Source organism: Salmo salar, chromosome 04 (assembly GCF_965601325.2).
Source record: "Salmo salar chromosome 04, fSalSal1, whole genome shotgun sequence".
In the NCBI taxonomy this organism is placed as follows: Eukaryota; Metazoa; Chordata; class Actinopteri; order Salmoniformes; family Salmonidae; genus Salmo; species Salmo salar.
This window is the reverse complement of record NC_138294.1, coordinates 15,588,412-15,608,175: the sequence shown is the minus strand read 5'-3', so window position 1 is coordinate 15,608,175 and position 19,764 is coordinate 15,588,412. Positions and strand designations below refer to the sequence as shown.

Here is a 19,764-nt window from a genome sequence, read left to right as displayed (position 1 = left end):
GTTCTCTAATATACTCCTCTCCTCAGTTCTCTAATATACTCCTCTCCTCAGTTCTCTAATATACTCCTCTCCTCTCCTCAGTTCTCTAATATACTCCTCTCTTCTCCTCAGTTCTCTAATATACTCCTCTCCTCAGTTCTCTAATATACTCCTCTCCTCAGTTCTCTAATATACTCCTCTACTCAGTTCTTTAATATACTCCTCTCCTCAGTTCTCTAATATTCTCCTCCTCTCCTCAGTTCTCTAATATACTCCTCTCCTCAGTTCTCTAATATAGTCCTCTACTCAGTTATCTAATATACTCCTCTACTCAGTTCTCTAATATACTCCTCTCCTCAGTTCTCTAATATACTCCTCTCCTCTACTCAGTTCTCTAATATACTCCTCTCCTCAGTTATCTAATATACTCCTCTCCTCAGTTCTCTAATATACTCCTCTCTTCTCCTCAGTTCTCTAATATACTCCTCTCTTCTCCTCAGTTCTCTAATATACTCCTCTCTTCTCCTCAGTTCTCTAATATACTCCTCTACTCAGTTCTCTAATATACTCCTCTCCTCAGTTCTCTAATATACTCCTCTCCTCAGTTCTCTAATATACTCCTCTCCTCATTTCTCTAATATACTCCTCTCCTCTCCTCAGTTCTCTAATATACTCCTCCTCTCCTCAGTTCTCTAATATACTCCTCTCCTCAGTTCTCTAATATACTCCTCTCCTCAGTTCTCTAATATACTCCTCTCCTCAGTTCTCTAATATACTCCTCTCCTCAGTTCTCTTATATACTCCTCCTCTCCTCAGTTCTCTAATATAGTCCTCTCCTCTCCTCAGTTCTCTAATATACTCCTCTCCTCAGTTCTCTAATATACTCCTCTCCTCAGTTCTCTAATATACTCCTCTCCTCAGTTCTCTAATATACTCCTTTCCTCAGTTCTCTAATATACTCCTCTCCTCAGTTCTCTAATATACTCCTCTCCTCATTTCTCTAATATACTCCTCTCCTCAGTTCTCTAATATACTCCTCTCCTCAGTTCTCTAATATACTCCTCTACTCAGTTCTCTAATATACTTCTCTACTCAGTTCTCTAATATACTCCTCTACTCAGTTCTCTAATATACTCCTCTCCTCAGTTTTCTAATATACTCCTCTCCTCAGTTCTCTAATATACTCCTCTCCTCAGTTCTCTAATATACTCCTTTCCTCAGTTCTCTAATATACTCCTCTCCTCAGTTCTCTAATATACTCCTCCTCTCCTCAGTTCTCTAATATACTCCTCCTCTCCTCAGTTCTCTAATATACTCCTCTCCTCTCCTCAGTTCTCTAATATACTCCTCTCCTCTCCTCAGTTCTCTAATATACTCCTCTCCTCAGTTCTCTAATATACTCCTCTCCTCAGTTCTCTAATATACTCCTCTACTCAGTTCTCTAATATACTCCTCTCCTCAGTTCTCTAATATACTCCTCTCCTCAGTTCTCTAATATACTCCTCTCCTCAGTTCTCTAATATACTCCTCTCCTCTCCTCAGTTCTCTAATATACTCCTCTCTTCTCCTCAGTTCTCTAATATACTCCTCTCCTCAGTTCTCTAATATACTCCTCTCCTCAGTTCTCTAATATACTCCTCTACTCAGTTCTTTAATATACTCCTCTCCTCAGTTCTCTAATATTCTCCTCCTCTCCTCAGTTCTCTAATATACTCCTCTCCTCAGTTCTCTAATATAGTCCTCTACTCAGTTATCTAATATACTCCTCTACTCAGTTCTCTAATATACTCCTCTCCTCAGTTCTCTAATATACTCCTCTCCTCTACTCAGTTCTCTAATATACTCCTCTCCTCAGTTATCTAATATACTCCTCTACTCAGTTCTCTAATATACTCCTCTCCTCAGTTCTCTAATATACTCCTCTACTCAGTTTTCTAATATACTCCTCTCCTCTCCTCTCCTCAGTTCTCTAATATACTCCTCTCCTCAGTTCTCTAATATACTCCTCTCTTCTCCTCAGTTCTCTAATATACTCCTCTCTTCTCCTCAGTTCTCTAATATACTCCTCTCTTCTCCTCAGTTCTCTAATATACTCCTCTACTCAGTTCTCTAATATACTCCTCTCCTCAGTTCTCTAATATACTCCTCTACTCAGTTCTCTAATATACTCCTCTCCTCTACTCAGTTCTCTAATATACTCCTCTCCTCTACTCAGTTCTCTAATATACTCCTCTACTCAGTTCTCTAATATACTCCTCTCCTCAGTTCTCTAATATTCTCCTCAGTTCTCTAATATACTCCTCTACTCAGTTCTCTAATATACTCCTCTCCTCTACTCAGTTCTCTAATATACTCCTCTACTCAGTTCTCTAATATACTCCTCTCCTCAGTTCTCTAATATACTCCTCTTCTCAGTTCTCTAATATACTCCTCTCCTCTACTCAGTTCTCTAATATACTCCTCTCCTCTACTCAGTTTTCTGGTTGTTTTCTGTCACATACGTAGCCTAGCGGAGATACGGGGAACGGATGACTCACTCACACGCGTACGACAGGACTGCACACACACCCGCGGAAGTGCAGCGAGCGCCCGCACACACACGCTCTCTCTTTCTCACACAGACACACACACACACACACACACACACACACACACACACACACACACACACACAGGGACCAAATGAGGACAAATGGCACTGACACCAGTATCTATATGGCTGTTAAATGTCCATGTTATCAACCATGGGAATGGAATGAATTCATCCTGTTTCTATGTTATCAACAGAACCTAATGTACTAGAAGGGAAACAGTAAGTAAATGGGGTGCGAAAACACTTATCCAACATTTCCTGGTTCTCCAGAAATACTGTTTGAAGATTCAGGAATTCATACTTATTCACTTCTTGATTCAGGGAATTTTTTTGGTTCCTGGAGAACTTAGGAATTTGGGGAAAGTTACCATAATTTTGCAACCCTAAAAGTAAAGCAAGCATGTTACCAGGTATAGTATGATGAGACAGTGTCTTTATAGAAAGAGGCCTTAGCTAGCTGCAAAGCACACCGTCATCATTCTCTTGTGCCCCCATCTTTCCTACCAGTACATAGGAATTTGTCTTGCATTTATTTTTTCTATCAACCATTGATAGTTTAGTTTATTTGGGTCCTCAGCTATTCTTCCTGAGGCTCACGATAGGCCCTCAGCTATTCTTCCTGGGGCTCACGATAGGCCCTCAGCTATTCTTCCTGGGGCTCACGATAGGCCCTCGGCTATTCTTCCTGGTGCTCACGATAGGCCCTCAGCTATTTTTCCTGGGGCTCACGATAGGCCCTCGGCTATTCTTCCTGGGGCTCACGATAGGCCCTCAGCTATTCTTCCTGGGGCTCACGATAGACCCTCGGCTAATCTTCCTGGGGCTCACGATAGGCCCTCAGCTATTCTTCCTGGGGCTCACGATAGGCCCTCAGCTATTCTTCCTGGGGCTCACGATAGACATTTCTCTGCTATTGGGTTCTCTAGTAGAATCAGAATGGATTCTGTCCAACGGTCTGCAATTCAATTATTTACAGCCACTGTGGTTGGTAAACACACACACCCACCTGTGGCATCTTATCGGCGTAGGAAGATAGATGGTATGTACAGGGACATGGGATGCCTTTTTTCCCCTCCATACTGTGTAGCCGGTGGGCCTCAGTTTGACCGCTTTGTCTCGTAAAAACACACACGCACACCGTGGACAAGGATAGGAAATAGATGTTTTCTTATCAGTGGAGACACAGGCTCCTTGTGTGAGGACACTTTCCTGGTAACTGACTACACTGTAGTGTACATTCTCTCCTATTGGCTAAGGTTAGTTACTAAAGAGTTGTGATTGGCCACGGTTAGTAATGCGTTGTGATTGGCCACTGTTAGTAATGCGTTGTGCCTTGACCTTGTGACAACAGGTAGACCAGACTCCTCTTTCATGGAGTTGTGAAAAGGCATAGGGCCATGATTATTTTTCTGGTGTGTGTGTGTGTGTGTGTGAGTCAAAAGACGGGGAATAGGCATTGCTTATCTTGAAGCCACACAGCTAGCAAGTGTTTAGCACCGTTGTGAAATATGTGGCCATTGTGAGGGAATTTTTACCCATTTCATTTGTACATTTTTTATCTTGGCCTTTTCCCCCCTCTCTCTCATTCATGGTCTATAGCTCACGTGCTGTACGTCTCTCCAATTCCATCTCTCTCCTTACCGTTTTTTCATAATAAGGGAATTTTGACCAATTGTGACTAACATTTTAACTTCTCTCTCTACCTCTACCTCTCTTTCACTCTCTCTCTCTGTCTTTCTCTCTACCTCTCTCTCCGGTTCTCCCCCCTCTCTCTTTTTCAGAGTTATATCCATGGGAGCAGCCAGGCCCAGTTTGTAGCTGAGTCCCACATCATCCTGCTGCTCAGTATCCTTAAGACGAAGGCCTCATGGGAGAACCGAGGATTAACCAATGTGAAGCCTGTATTCAATAACCACTATATATGATACAGAGGATTATCCAGTGGGAAGCCTATACTTACTACCTACAGTACTCTATATGATACAGATGAGTAACCAATGGGAAGCCTGTATTCACTACTTCCTCTATATGATACAGAGGAGGAACCAATGGGAAGCCTGTATTCACTACTTTCTCTTGTTCGGTTCTTATTTTTCTGAGTAAATAACTCACGGACACTAGAGAAGCTTTAACCAAGTTTAATCATTCCCCAAAGGTTCTGTACAGCTGAAAACAGACAGCAAAAGATTTCAGACTTCACAGTTTATATTCATCCTACTTAAGACAATCCCCTTTCTCTCCAATCCTTAAATTTTATAGTTCTACAGGAAGCTAAGAAAGAGGGTAACAGTATTCCAAACATTTATTACTCTCTTATGAGAATCTGTCCTCACCTCCTGACCTCAACTCCTCTTTCATCTAATACACAGATGTCCATCTGTCTCCCCTGTATCAACACATCACTCTCGTCTCCTCCATCAAACACATTCCAAAGCCTTCTGTCTCTCTTCTGAGAACCATTAACTTTTAACATAACTCTGTCTCTTTCATTTCCTATCATTCATTTAATATCTCAATGTTCAAAGTTTAGCCGATCCCAACACTCTATATGATATGGAGGAGTAACCAATGGGAAGCCTGTATTCACTACCTATTCAAGAGTCAGGTTTGTAGGCCTCCTTGCTTGCACATGCTTTTTCATGTAATATTCCGACCGGGAATCTGCAATTAGGTAAACAGAGGAAAAAAAGAAAGACGGGGGCAACCAGTGCACGCGCCTAAGCCCACTGTCCCCTGATCGGCCACTTGAGAAAGGCGATAATGTGTTTCAGCCTGGGGCTGGAATGACGACATTCAGCTTTTTCCCGGGCTCTGAGAGCCTATGGGAGCCGTGGGAAGTGTCACGTTACCGCAGAGATCCTTTGTTTTGGAAAGAGATGTCAAAGAAAGCCAATAAATGGTCAGACAGGCCACTTCCTGTAAAGGAATCTCTCAGGTTTTTGCCTGCCATATGAGTTCTGTTATACTCACAGACACCATTCAAACAGTTTTAGAAACTTTAGGGTGTTTTCTATCCATATCTAATAAGTATATGCATATTCTAGTTACTGGGTAGGAGTAGTAACCAGATTAAATCGGGTACGTTTTTTATCCGGCAGTGTAAATACTGCCCCCTAGCCCTTTAAAGGCAATGCTACCAAATACTAATTGAGTTTATGTAAACTTCTGACCCACTGGGAATGTGATGAAAGAAATAAAAGCTGAAATAAATCATTCTCTCAACTATTATTCTGACATTTCACATTCTTAAAATAAAGTGGTGATCCTAACTGACCTAAGACAGGGAATTTTTACTAGGATTAAATGTCAGGAATTGTGAAAAACTGATTTTAAATGTATTTGACTAAGGTGTATGTAAACTTCCGACTTCAACTGTATCTGGCGTCATTCTGGTCCATAGTGTATCACCATAGAGACCTACAGTGTCATTCTAGTCCATAGTGTATCACCATAGAGACCTACAGTGTCATTCTAGTCCATAGTGTATCACCATAGAGACCTACAGTGTCATTCTAGTCCATAGTGTATCACCATAGAGACCTACAGTGTCATTCTAGTCATAGTGTATCACAGTAGAGACCTACAGTCATTCTAGTCCTTACTGTATCCTAAAGTGACATTCTAGTCCATAGTGTATCGCCGTAGAGACCTACAGTGTCATTTTAGTCCATAGTGTATCACAGTAGAGACCTACAGTCATTCTAGTCCTTACTGTATCCTAAAGTGACATTCTAGTCCATAGTGTATCGCCGTAGAGACCTACAGTTATTCTAGTCCTTACTGTATCCTACAGTGTTATTCTAGTCCATAGTGTATTGCTGTAGAGACCTGCAGTTATTCTAGTCCATAGTGTATCACCATAGAGACCTACAGTGTCATTCTAGTCCATAGTGTATCACCATAGAGACCTACAGTGTCATTCTAGTCCATAGTGTATCACCGTAGAGCCCTACAGTGTCATTCTAGTCCATAGTGTATCACCGTAGAGACCTACAGTGTCATTCTAGTCCATAGTGTATCACCGTAGAGACCTACAGTGTCATTCTAGTCATAGTGTATCACAGTAGAGACCTACAGTCATTCTAGTCCATAGTGTATCACCGTAGAGACCTACAGTGTCATTCTAGTCCATAGTGTATCACCATAGAGACCTACAGTCATTCTAGTCCATAGTGTATTGCTGTAGAGACCTACAGTTATTCTAGTCCTTACTGTATCCTACAGTGTCATTCTAGTCCATAGTGTATCACCGTAGAGACCTACAGTGTCATTCTAGTCCATAGTGTATCACCGTAGAGACCTACAGTGTCATTCTAGTCCATAGTGTATCACCATAGAGACCTACAGTGTCATTCTAGTCCATAGTGTATCACCATAGAGACCTACAGTGTCATTCTAGTCCATAGTGTATCACCGTAGAGACCTACAGTGTCATTCTAGTCCATAGTGTATCACCGTAGAGACCTACAGTGTCATTCTAGTCCATAGTGTATCACCGTAGAGCCCTACAGTCATTCTAGTCCATAGTGTATCACCATAGAGACCTACAGTGTCATTCTAGTCCATAGTGTATCACCGTAGAGACCTACAGTGTCATTCTAGTCCATAGTGTATCACCGTAGAGACCTACAGTGTCATTCTAGTCCATAGTGTATTGCTGTAGAGACCTACAGTGTCATTCTGGGGGGGGTGGATGGGACATATGTGGGATATAGACACCAGTGAAAACACAAAGGCACACATACGTCAGGCAGCATCTGTAAAGGGCCCATACAAACACACTGACATGATGCACAGCTGTACACAAAACACAGTTCCACCCACACGCTCTACCCTTTTCTCTCTGGTTCACATTCAAACACCGCTGCATCTGTAGCTCTCACACATAATCAATGGAACACATGCTAAAAGGCTTGAGAGCAGCAGCCTTGAGAATGAGGCCTGAGACTCACACACACACACACACACACAGCTGGCAGTTGTCTTCTTTTTTCATTAGCACTATCTCCAGTCTCTTCCAGCTTTAATTCCACTTTAATTAGAATGTTTGTTTGCTCCGTGTTGGCTCTGTCCAACCCCCACACCCACACACAGACTCACACTCACACACTGCTTGGGGAGAGGAGAAGCCGATCCCTGACAAGCAGGGGACTGTGTGCGTACGCAGGTGTGTATGTGTATGTCTCAGGCTGTTGACCCGTTGGCATAATCACATATGCTGTTGTCAAGCTTCTCAACACCACGATGTGTTCCATCTAAGGTGGCCTAGTTTAGTCATGGAAGTGGCCTTTCAAAAAGATACATGATTTCCATATGCATGAGAGCCCGTGCACAAGGAAATGGCTAGACTTGCTTTAGGTATGACTGTAATACACAACTTAAATTGTTTTGATAATATTTCATTTTCCTTATTTTACTGGTCATAATACCAGACACTTCTATCCACAGTGACAGGTAGTGTTCAGTATATGGTATGTGGCCCGTGCGGGAATCAAACCCACGACCGTGGCGTTACCAGCACTACACTCTAACCCGCTGAGCTATTGGAACTTCCTAAATAGGCGTCAAGATGAGTGCAGCCAGTGATCCGAACCTCAGAGTCTTTATGACTGGGTGGTCCACACAACTCCCCTGTCCACAGCTAACGTCGTCGTCCATCGGCATCTCTTCTCCTTCTGTTCTCCAGCCGTCTCCTATCCGTCGTTAGCAATGCCTGTACAATAGCTACTATAGCTGAGGAGTTGATTAACCACTTATCCCTCAGTAATCGCTACGTTCACAGTCTAGAGTTAACGGCTCACTGCTCACACTGAGTGAAAACACACTGCAGCTAAATAGACTTTTGACTTTTGGAAGATTGGCATTGTCTGGGTTATACACAGTGCATGCACACACTATCACAAACATACTCTTACAGCACACACACTGTGGTTAGTCCGTTTCCTTGACAACTGCCCACAGATGCCGCCATCACCATGGGGATGGTCCTGCTCAACGAGGCGGCGACGTCCAAAGGAGATGTGGGCAAGAGGAGAAGTGAGGGATTCCTTCTTATTTGTTACTGTATCACGGACTGTGTTACAGGGCCATTCAGCTGCCGGGCCCCCAAGGGCCCAAGTACTGTACTGCTGCTTTCCTTCTCTACCTGCTAGTCAACTGGTGAACTATCAGGTGGTTGGTCAGTGCTGTCCCAGGTCCCTGATTAGAAGGAGGAAATGGCCAGAAGGTTTTCTACCTTGGCTCCAGGACTACAGTTGAATAGTCCTGCTGCTGCGTTGTAATCTCTGTAGTATGAGGGGTGTGATAGTTGTGGTTAGTATAGAGAGACTTTGTATGGAAATGAAGAGGATCTCTTGTTCCACTGTCAGTGATTGGGTCACCTGCATTTGTTTATGTGTGTGTGTGTGTGTGTGTGTCTGAAAACTCAATCACACACAGCATGAAACTAGCATCCTGTTAATAATTGTTACGCTGAAAATACTGATGAGATAACGTCCTGGTCTTTGACATCAGTCACCCAATCACTCTTCAACTCTACTGTTATAGCTGCTGAGTGTGGAGTGTTCAGACACAACTTCTCCACCGAGCATGATCCAGATAAGTAAACCTAAAAACCAAATGGCTGTTAAAGGGGTGTGTTATCCCCTTAACAATGTCAAGTAAAGGCAAATGCCAGTTTTCCATTGTTACCGTCATAAGCTTTCCTTTTAGCATCAACCGCTAACAAGCCTTTGAAATGCTAATTAGCGCGCTAGGATCATGTTCCTATTATGGGGCTTAAGCCAGTGGTGGAATCAGAGGTTGGCTGAACTTTGATCTCGTGTGCTAATCCTGAAAAGCACAGCCCAGACCAAGCTGCGTAGCTAATGAGGGATATTATAATCAGGGCTTAAATTAGCTCTCACGAAGAAACAAACAGGCAGCGAAATGAAACAGTTGGATCAGCCGTTTCCCTGGTCCGGGATCAGATTTACTTTAGCGCGAGTACACGTTGAACAAAATCGATTAAAAGGCTTGATAAGATAATATCTTTAAATGTTCTCTGTAATGAGTGAAATCTTTAAAAACACTTAGCAATATAAACTGAAGGAGTGATGCAGGGCTTTATCAGATTTCTATTAGGGGGAAATCACTGACCTTTATAGCACACAGAAGCACCAATAACCGGATGTTGTGTTAATATGCACGCCACACACACACACACACCCTTCCACCATTGTTAGCATGTGTGTGTGATTGCGGTGGCTGATCAACTTGCAGCGGCTCAGTGAAAACACACACACGCACAGTGAAAACAGTGGCAGCTGCTGGGCGAAATGAAAGCTAATAGAGGCTCCATCAAACCCAGTTAACCCCAGCCTGACGAAGGCCACCGCCATAACAGGATCAGCAGCACTGGAGCCCACCCTAATGAGACTACTGTTCAATCACATAGTCACACACTGTCACTAACTACTGTTCAATCACATAGTCATACAGGCTGACACTAACTACTGTTCAATCACATAGTCACACACTGTCACTAACTACTGTTCAATCACATAGTCATACAGGCTGACACTAACTACTGTTCAATCACATAGTCATACAGGCTGACACTAACTACTGTTCAATCACATAGTCATACAGGCTGTCACTAACTACTGTTCAATCACATAGTCATACAGGCTGACACTAAATACTGTTCAATCACATAGTCATACAGGCTGACACTAACTACTGTTCAATCACATAGTCACACACTGTCACTAACTACTGTTCAATCACATAGTCATACAGGCTGACACTAACTACTGTTCAATCACATAGTCACACACTGACACTAACTACTGTTCAATCACATAGTCACACACTGACACTAACTACTGTTCAATCACATAGTCACACACTGACAATAACTACTGTTCAATCACATAGTCACACACTGACACTAACTACTGTTCAATCACATAGTCATACAGGCTGTCACTAACTACTGTTCAATCACATAGTCATACAGACGGACACTAACTACTGTTCAATCACATACTCATACAGACTGACACTAACTACTGTTCAATCACATAGTCACACACTGACACACACTAACTACTGTTCAATCACATAGTCACACACTGACACTAACTACTGTTCAATCACATAGTCACACACTGACAATAACTACTGTTCAATCACATAGTCACACACTGACACTAACTACTGTTCAATCACATAGTCACACACTGACACTAACTACTGTTCAATCACATAGTCATACAGGCTGTCACTAACTACTGTTCAATCACATAGTCATACAGACGGACACTAACTACTGTTCAATCACATACTCATACAGACTGACACTAACTACTGTTCAATCACATAGTCACACACTGTCACTAACTACTGTTCAATCACATAGTCACACACTGTCACTAACTACTGTTCAATCACATAGTCACACACTGACACTAACTACTGTTCAATCACATAGTCATACAGGCTGACACTAACTACTGTTCAATCACATAGTCACACACTGACACTAACTACTGTTCAATCACATAGTCACACACTGTCACTAACTACTGTTCAATCACATAGTCACACACTGTCACTAACTACTGTTCAATCACATAGTCATACAGACTGACACTAACTACTGTTCAATCACATAGTCATACAGACTGACACTAACTACTGTTCAATCACATAGTCACACACTGTCACTAACTACTGTTCAATCACATAGTCACACACTGTCACTAACTACTGTTCAATCACATAGTCATACAGGCTGTCACTAACTACTGTTCAATCACATAGTCACACGCTGACAATAACTACTGTTCAATCACATAGTCACACACTGTCACTAACTACTGTTCAATCACATAGTCACACACTGTCACTAACTACTGTTCAATCACATAGTCACACACTGTCACTAACTACTGTTCAATCACATAGTCACACACTGACAATAACTACTGTTCAATCACATAGTCATACAGACTGACACTAACTACTGTTCAATCACATAGTCACACACTGACACTAACTACTGTTCAATCACATAGTCACACACTGACACTAACTACTGTTCAATCACATAGTCATACAGGCTGACACTAACTACTGTTCAATCACATAGTCATACAGGCTGACACTAACTACTGTTCAATCACATAGTCATACAGGCTGTCACTAACTACTGTTCAATCACATAGTCACACACTGACACTAACTACTGTTCAATCACATAGTCACACACTGACACTAACTACTGTTCAATCACATAGTCACACACTGACACTAACTACTGTTCAATCACATAGTCATACAGGCTGACACTAACTACTGTTCAATCACATAGTCACACACTGTCACTAACTACTGTTCAATCACATAGTCATACAGACTGACACTAACTACTGTTCAATCACATAGTCACACACTGTCACTAACTACTGTTCAATCACATAGTCATACAGGCTGTCACTAACTACTGTTCAATCACATAGTCACACACTCTCACTAACTACTGTTCAATCACATAGTCATACAGGCTGACACTAACTACTGTTCAATCACATAGTCACACACTGTCACTAACTACTGTTCAATCACATAGTCATACAGGCTGACACTAACTACTGTTAAATCACATAGTCATACAGGCTGACACTAACTACTGTTCAATCACATAGTCATACAGGCTGACACTAACTACTGTTCAATCACATAGTCATACAGACTGACACACATTGTCACTAACTACTGTTCAGTCACACAGACTGTCACTAACTACTGTTCAGTCACACAGACTGTCACTAACTACTGTTCATGTACACAGACTGACACTAACTACTGTTCAGTCGCACAGACTGTCACTAACTACTGTTCAGTCGCACAGACTGTCACTAACTACTGTTCAGTCGCACAGACTGTCACTAACTACTGTTCATGTACACAGACTGACACTAACTACTGTTCAGTCGCACAGACTGTCACTAACTACTGTTCAGTCACACAGACTGACACAGACTGACACTAACTACTGTTCAGTCACACAGACTGACACAGACTGTCACTAACTACTGTTCAGTCACACACAGACTGTCACTAACTACTGTTCAGTCACACACAGACTGTCACTAACTACTGTTCAGTCACACACAGACTGTCACTAACTACTGTTCAGTCACACACAGACTGTCACTAACTACTGTTCAGTCACACACAGACTGTCACTAACTACTGTTCAGTCACACACAGACTGTCACTAACTACTGTTCAGTCACACACACTGTCACTAACTACTGTTCAGTCACACACAGACTGTTACTAACTACTGTTCAGTCACACACACACTGTCACTAACTATTGTTCAGTCACACAGACATTTACTAACTACTATTCAGTCACACACAGACTGACACTAACTACTGTTCAGTCACACACAGACTGTCACTAACTACTGTTCAGTCACACACACACTGTCACTAACTACTGTTCAGTCACACAGACATTTACTAACTACTGTTCAGTCACACAGACATTTACTAACTACTGTTCAGTCACACAGACTGTCACTAACTACTGTTCAGTCACACACACTGTCACTAACTACTGTTCAGTCACGTAGTCACATGCACGCATGGATGCAAGCTCACACATTTTTAATTACATTTAAATGAATCAGCCTCAGACTGGAGCTACACACATCTCCCAGTGAAAACACACAGTCACACACATTATGCCAACAGGTCCATGAGAATGAGCAATAACACACACTTAATGAGTCACCCACAAAATATCCTGGTGTCACCACTCCCTGTCTCACCACTTATCCCACTCTCTCTCTATCTCTCCTCTCTCTGTCTCCTCTCTCTCTATCTCTCCTCTCTCTGTCTCTCCTCTCTCTGTCTCTCCTCTCTGTCTCTCTCCTCTCTGTCTCTCTCCGCTCTGTCTCCTCTTTCTCTGTCTCCTCTTTCTCTGTCTCCTCTTTCTCTGTCTCCTTTCTCTGTCTCCTTTCTCTGTCTCTCCTCTCTCTCTCTCCTCTCTCTCTCTCTCCTCTCTCTCTCTCCTCTCTGTCTCTCTCCTCTCTGTCTCTCCTCTCTCTGTCTCTCCTCTCTCTGTCTCTCCTCTCTCTCTTTCTCCTCTCTCTGTCTCCTCTCTCTCTGTCTCTCCTCTCTCTGTCTCTCTCTCATCTCTCCTCTCTCTGTCTCCTCTCTCTCTGTCTCTCCTCTCTCTCTCTCTCCTCTCTCTGTCTCTGTCTCCTCTCTCTCTGTCTCCTCTCTCTGTCTCTGTCTCCTCTCTCTCTGTCTCCTCTCTCTGTCTCTGTCTCCTCTCTCTGTCAGTGTCTCCTCTCTCTGTCAGTGTCTCCTCTCTCTGTCTCCTCTCTCTCTCTCCTCTCTCTCTCCTCTCTCTGTCTCTCCTCTCTCTGTCTCTCCTCTCTCTGTCTCTCCTCTCTCTGTCTCCTCTCTCTCTGTCTCCTCTCTCTCTGTCTCCTCTCTCACTGTCTCCTCTCTCTCTGTCTCCTCTCTCTCTCCTCTCTCTGTCTCTCCTCTCTCTGTCTCTCCTCTCTCTGTCTCTCCTCTCTCTGTCTCTCCTCTCTCTCTGTCTCCTCTCTCTCTGTCTCCTCTCTCTGTGTCCTCTGTCTCCTCTGTCTCTCCTCTCTCTGTCTCTCCTCTCTCTGTCTCTCCTCTCTCTCTCTCCTCTCTCTGTCTCTCCTCTCTCTGTCTCTCCTCTCTCTGTCTCCTCTCTCTCTGTCTCCTCTCTCTCTGTCTCCTCTCTCTCTGTCTCCTCTCTCACTGTCTCCTCTCTCTCTGTCTCCTCTCTCTCTCCTCTCTCTGTCTCTCCTCTCTCTGTCTCTCCTCTCTCTGTCTCTCCTCTCTCTCTGTCTCCTCTCTCTCTCTGTCTCCTCTCTCTCTCTGTCTCTTCTCACTCTGTCTCCTCTCTCTGTCTCCTCTCTCTCTGTCTCCTCTCTCTCTGTCTCCTCTCTCTCTGTCTATCCTCTCTCTCTGTCTCTCCTCTCTCTCTGTCTCTCCTCTCTCTTTCTCCTCTCTCTCTGTCTTCTCTCTCTCTGTCTCTCTCAATTCAATTTCAGTCTCTCTTTCTGTCTGTCTTTCTGTCTCGCTCTCTGTTTCGCTCTTTGTCTCTTTCTCTGTCCTTCTGTCTCTCTCTGTCCCTCTGTCTCTGTTCTTCTTTATTTCTCTCTCTCTCTCTTTCTCTCTCTCTCTCTTTCTCTCTCTCTCTCTGTGTGTCTCTGTCTCTCTGTCCTCTCTCATTCAATTATATCACCTCAGTCAATGCATACTTCAAAGGAGTGAGATTCCACTCTCCTATTTAGAAACCACCACGGTGTGAACAAGGCTAGGACCAGATAGATGTTCTTCAATACCAGAAGTCATTTCTCTCTGCTATTAACAGTACAGTAGAGCTAAATATCAGGATGTTCCAGAAATGCTGTACTGCTTGGAGAAATATGTAAACCGGTGTACAGGGCAATAACATGGTGAACAATAAAAAGCACATTCGTCTCAACACTGTACTGTTGCCTATGTCAGAATATGTGATGTGTGTCTGAGCATGTGTCCATCTCTCTCTGTGGGGGTGAGAATATGTTTTCCAGAAGGGACATCCCACATGAGGCATACACACACATGTATACACAAACACTCCTCCTCCTCATATCTTCTCTCTCCTCCTTCCCCTTTTCTCTTCTCCTTCCCCTGCTCCTCTCTCCTCCTTCCCCTTCTCTCTCCTCCTTCCCCTGCTCCTCTCCTCCTCCTTCCCCTTCTCTCTCCTCCTTCCCCTGCTCCTCTCTCCTCCTCCTTCCCCTGCTCCTCTCTCCTCCTCCTTCCCCTGCTCCTCTCTCCTCCTTCCCCTTCTCTCTCCTCCTTCCCCTGCTCCTCTCCTCCTCCTTCCCCTTCTCTCTCCTCCTTCCCCTGCTCCTCTCTCCTCCTCCTTCCCCTGCTCCTCTCTCCTCCTCCTTCCCCTGCTCCTCTCTCCTCCTTCCCCTTCTCTCTCCTCCTTCCCCTGCTCCTCTCTCCTCCTTCCCCTTCTCTCTCCTCCTTCCCCTGCTCCTCTCCTCCTCCTTCCCCTTCTCTCTCCTCCTTCCCTGCTCCTCTCTCCTCCTGCTCCTCTCTCCTCCTCCTTCCCCTGCTCCTCTCTCCTCCTCCTTCCCCTACTCCTCTCTCCTACTTCCCCTGCTCCTCTCTCCTACTTCCCCTGCTCCTCTCTCCTACTTCCCCTGCTCCTCTCTCCTCATCCTTCCCCTGCTCCTCTCTCCTCCTCCTTCCCCTACTCCTCTCTCCTCCTTCCCCTGCTCCTCTCTCCTCCTACTTCCCCTGCTCCTCTCTCCTCCTCCTTCCCCTGCTCCTCTCTCCTCCTCCTTCCCATTCTCTTCTCCTTCCCCATGCTCCCCTCTCCACCTTCCCATGCTCCTCTCTCCACCTTCCTCATGCTCCTCTCTCCTCCTTCCCCTGCTTCTCTCTCCTCCTTCCCCTGCTCCTCTCTCCTCCTTCCCCTGCTCCTCTCTCCTCCTTCCCCATGCTCCTCTCTCCTCCTTCCCCATGCTCCTCTCTCCTCCTTCCCCTGCTCCTCTCTTCTCCTCCTTCCCATGCTCCTCTCTCCTCCTTCCCCTGCTCCTCTCTCCTACTTCCCCTGCTCCTCTCTCCTCCTTCCCCTTCTCTCCTCCTCCTTCCCCTGCTCCTCTCTCCTCCTTCCCCTTCTCTCTCCTCCTTCCCCTGCTCCTCTCCTCCTCCTTCCCCTTCTCTCTCCTCCTTCCCCTGCTCCTCTCTCCTCCTCCTGCCCCTGCTCCTCTCTCCTCCTCCTTCCCCTGCTCCTCTCTCCTCCTTCCCCTGCTCCTCTCTCCTCCTTCCCCTGCTCCTCTCCTCCTCCCCTGCTCCTCTCTCCTCCTCCTTCCCCTGCTCCTCTCTCCTCCTCCTTCCCCTGCTCCTCTCTCCTCCTCCTTCCCCTGCTCCTCTCTCCTACTTCCCCTGCTCCTCTCCTCCTCCTTCCCCTTCTCTCTCCTCCTTCCCTGCTCCTCTCTCCTCCTCCTTCCCCTGCTCCTCTCTCCTCCTCCTTCCCCTGCTCCTCTCTCCTCCTCCTTCCCCTGCTCCTCTCTCCTCCTTCCCCTTCTCTCTCCTCCTTCCCCTGCTCCTCTCCTCCTCCTTCCCCTTCTCTCTCCTCCTTCCCCTGCTCCTCTCTCCTCCTCCTTCCCCTGCTCCTCTCTCCTCATCCTTCCCCTGCTCCTCTCTCCTCCTCCTTCCCCTACTCCTCTCTCTTCCTTCCCCTGCTCCTCTCTCCTCCTACTTCCCCTGCTCCTCTCTCCTCCTCCTTCCCCTGCTCCTCTCTCCTCCTCCTTCCCCTGCTCCTCTCTCCTCCTCCTTCCCCTTCCCCTGCTCCTCTCTCTTCTCCTTCTCCTGCTCCTCTCTCCTCCTCCTTCCCCTGCTCCTCTCTCCTCCTCCTTCCCCTGCTCCTCTCTCTTCTCCTTCCCCTGCTCCTCTCTCTTCTCCTTCTCCTGCTCCTCTCTCCTCCTTCCCCTGCTCCTCTCTCCTCCTCCTTCCCCATGCTCCTCTCTCCTCCTCCTTCCCCTGCTCCTCTCTCCTCCTCCTTCCCCTGCTCCTCTCTTCTCCTCCTTCTCCTGCTCCTCTCTCCTCCTCCTTCCCCTGCTCCTCTCTCCTCCTCCTTCCCCTGCTCCTCTCTCTTCTCCTTCCCCTGCTCCTCTCTCTTCTCCTTCCCCTGCTCCTCTCTCCTCCTCCTTCCCCTGCTCCTCTCTTCTCCCACTCTGTGTGTGTCCGTGTGTGTGTAAGGGGTCTCCTCACAGCAGGGGGAGGTACAGAGGTACCATGGCATGTTTCCCCAGCTAATGTTTTATGACTGAGTCGTGCCCCCCCCCCCCCCCCCCACACACACACACACACACACACACACACACACACACACACACACATTACAGCCCCTTCCCCTTCCAGTCCGCTAGACTCACTGAGGTAGTTCCAGTGGAACCCACATGCTGCATACATAATGACATGACATTATCATTTGTATAAGCATGATGGATATTTGCATAACTGTCCATTAAGTCTGGCAGATGTGAAGAGGCCGGCACTCAGTCCACTCTTCCTTTAATTAACACCAGAGAGATGAACCCTGACCCCCACGTTGTGTGTGTGTGTGTGTGTGTGTGTGTGTGTGTGTGTGTGTGTGTGTGTGTGTGTGTGTGTGTGTGTGTGTGTGTGTGTGTGTGTGTATGTGTGCTGGAGTGTAATGTAAACATGATTAATACAGAGCTTCAGAGGCCCACTGTTGTAGTTCTACTGAGACCGGACACACACACATAGATGTACACACACACATAGATGTACACACACACAGATGTACACAAGCAGTTATCCTTGAGATATCGGTAATTAAAATGCAAAACAAGGTGTTTGTAACATGTCCAGTGGCAGTCCTTCATCCGTCTGCAACGTGTCGACCGACAGCACATGGAGAAAACAAGCCCCTTTTTAAGTTTGTCTCTCAGCTAGAACTGTCGGGCCGTTAAATCAGCAGAAACACCCATCATTCACATTGCATTAGACTCACACAGCATGAGTCCCAAATGGCACCCTGTTCCCTCCCTTTGGGCCTTGGTCAAACGTAGTGTTTGGGACGATGTCGTAGTGACTAATTTTCATAGAAACACGTTATTAAAAAAAATCGATATGATTGTAAAAACCACAGGCTGGTAAACGTCAGAATATAAGCCTCAGTGATGATTATGAAGAGCTTACATTACAATTTGACATGGACATTAGTTCCTCTCAGCCCTGGCTTCAGCCCATAGCTAAGTAGAGGACTGTTGAAGGATCTCAGTGCTGACATCAGATCCATTCAATAGGCCCTCCACACACCCTTTACACTTACCACTGTCTTCTAGCTAGTTATACTACCAGACAACATACTGCAGTGGGGAATATGGCCGAGGGAGAGAGAGCGAATCATTCTCATCTTTTGTCATTGAGGTGATTTTAACAGTCCAGTCATCTTTTGTCATTGAGGTGTTTTTAACCGTCCCAAAATAACTATAAATTGCCTCGTTAGCATACTAAAGGGGTGAACACGTGTGTGTGTGTGGGGTAGTGTGTGTGTGTGTGTGTGTGTGTGTGTGTGTGTGTGTGTGTGTGTGTGTGTGTGTGTGTGTGTGTGTGTGTGTGTGTGTGTGTGTGTGTGTGTGTGTGTGTGTGTGTGAATGTTGTGTTGTGTGTTTCAGTTATCTGCCTGGTGGGACTGGGCCTGGTCGTGTTCTTCTTCAGCTTCCTGCTGTCTATCTTCAGGTCCAAGTACCACGGCTACCCCTACAGGTAACACACACACACCTGGACTTCACCATTTACCAAGGTCATTCACACAATTAGGGCCAGGAGTTTTCCTGGACACGTGACTTAACCAGGAAAACGTCTGTGCCAGAGTTTTTCCAGGTGAGGTGGTCTGGATAAACTCCTGGCCCTACATAGTGAATGAATAGAGTACTTCACTCCAGGTCTCCAGGGGATCTACATTGAATCAGGGGTGGCTAAGTTCACACCATCCACCCTCTAACATGGAACACATCCAGACACTTTTCACCCAGAACATCCCAGTGTTGCATTTTTTCCTAACCGAGCCAACCCAAAATGCACCTGGAAGTCAACTTCACCCACTTTAGAACGTCGTCAGATGAGTCGTCAGATGAGTCGTCAGATGCTTTATCCCAAAAAAGAAGCTGAGTGAAGGATTTTGTCAGCCTCGGCTCGAATCAACGGCTTTGCCCCAAATAGCGCCCATTTTTCTTTTATGGGCACTACTTTTGTCCAGGACCCGTAGAGATCTGGTAGGGTAGCATTTAGGACACATCCAGATTCTCCAGATATCAGAATATAGATGCCTTCAAGTAACACCCTTAATCATCAAAACAACAGTTAGCAGCACGCAGTCCGAGAGAACTTCTGAACAACACTTAATACAGTCAGATCGCAATGAAATCTACTGAATGACACTTAATACAGTCAGATCGCAATGAAATCTACTGAACAACACTTAATAATACAGTCAGATCACAATGAAATCTACTGAACAACACTTAATAATACAGTCAGATCACAATGAAATCTACTGAACAACACTTAATAATACAGTCAGATCACAATGAAATCTACTGAACAACACTTAATAATACA

The 19,764-nt window shown here is 45.2% G+C and overlaps 1 protein-coding gene across 1 annotated transcript in view; it reads left to right on the top strand.

Annotated features, from left to right (window-relative positions):
- LOC123742415 (dolichyl-diphosphooligosaccharide--protein glycosyltransferase subunit TUSC3) overlaps positions 1 to 19,764 on the top strand; it is a 129,789-nt gene that overhangs the window by 98,303 nt on the left and 11,722 nt on the right. Inside the window, exons 7-9 of the mRNA XM_045716436.2 lie at positions 4,354 to 4,417; positions 8,534 to 8,608; positions 18,819 to 18,909. Of these exons, the coding sequence (XP_045572392.1) occupies positions 4,354 to 4,417; positions 8,534 to 8,608; positions 18,819 to 18,909 (230 nt within the window). The remainder of the gene's footprint in view (positions 1 to 4,353; positions 4,418 to 8,533; positions 8,609 to 18,818; positions 18,910 to 19,764) is intronic.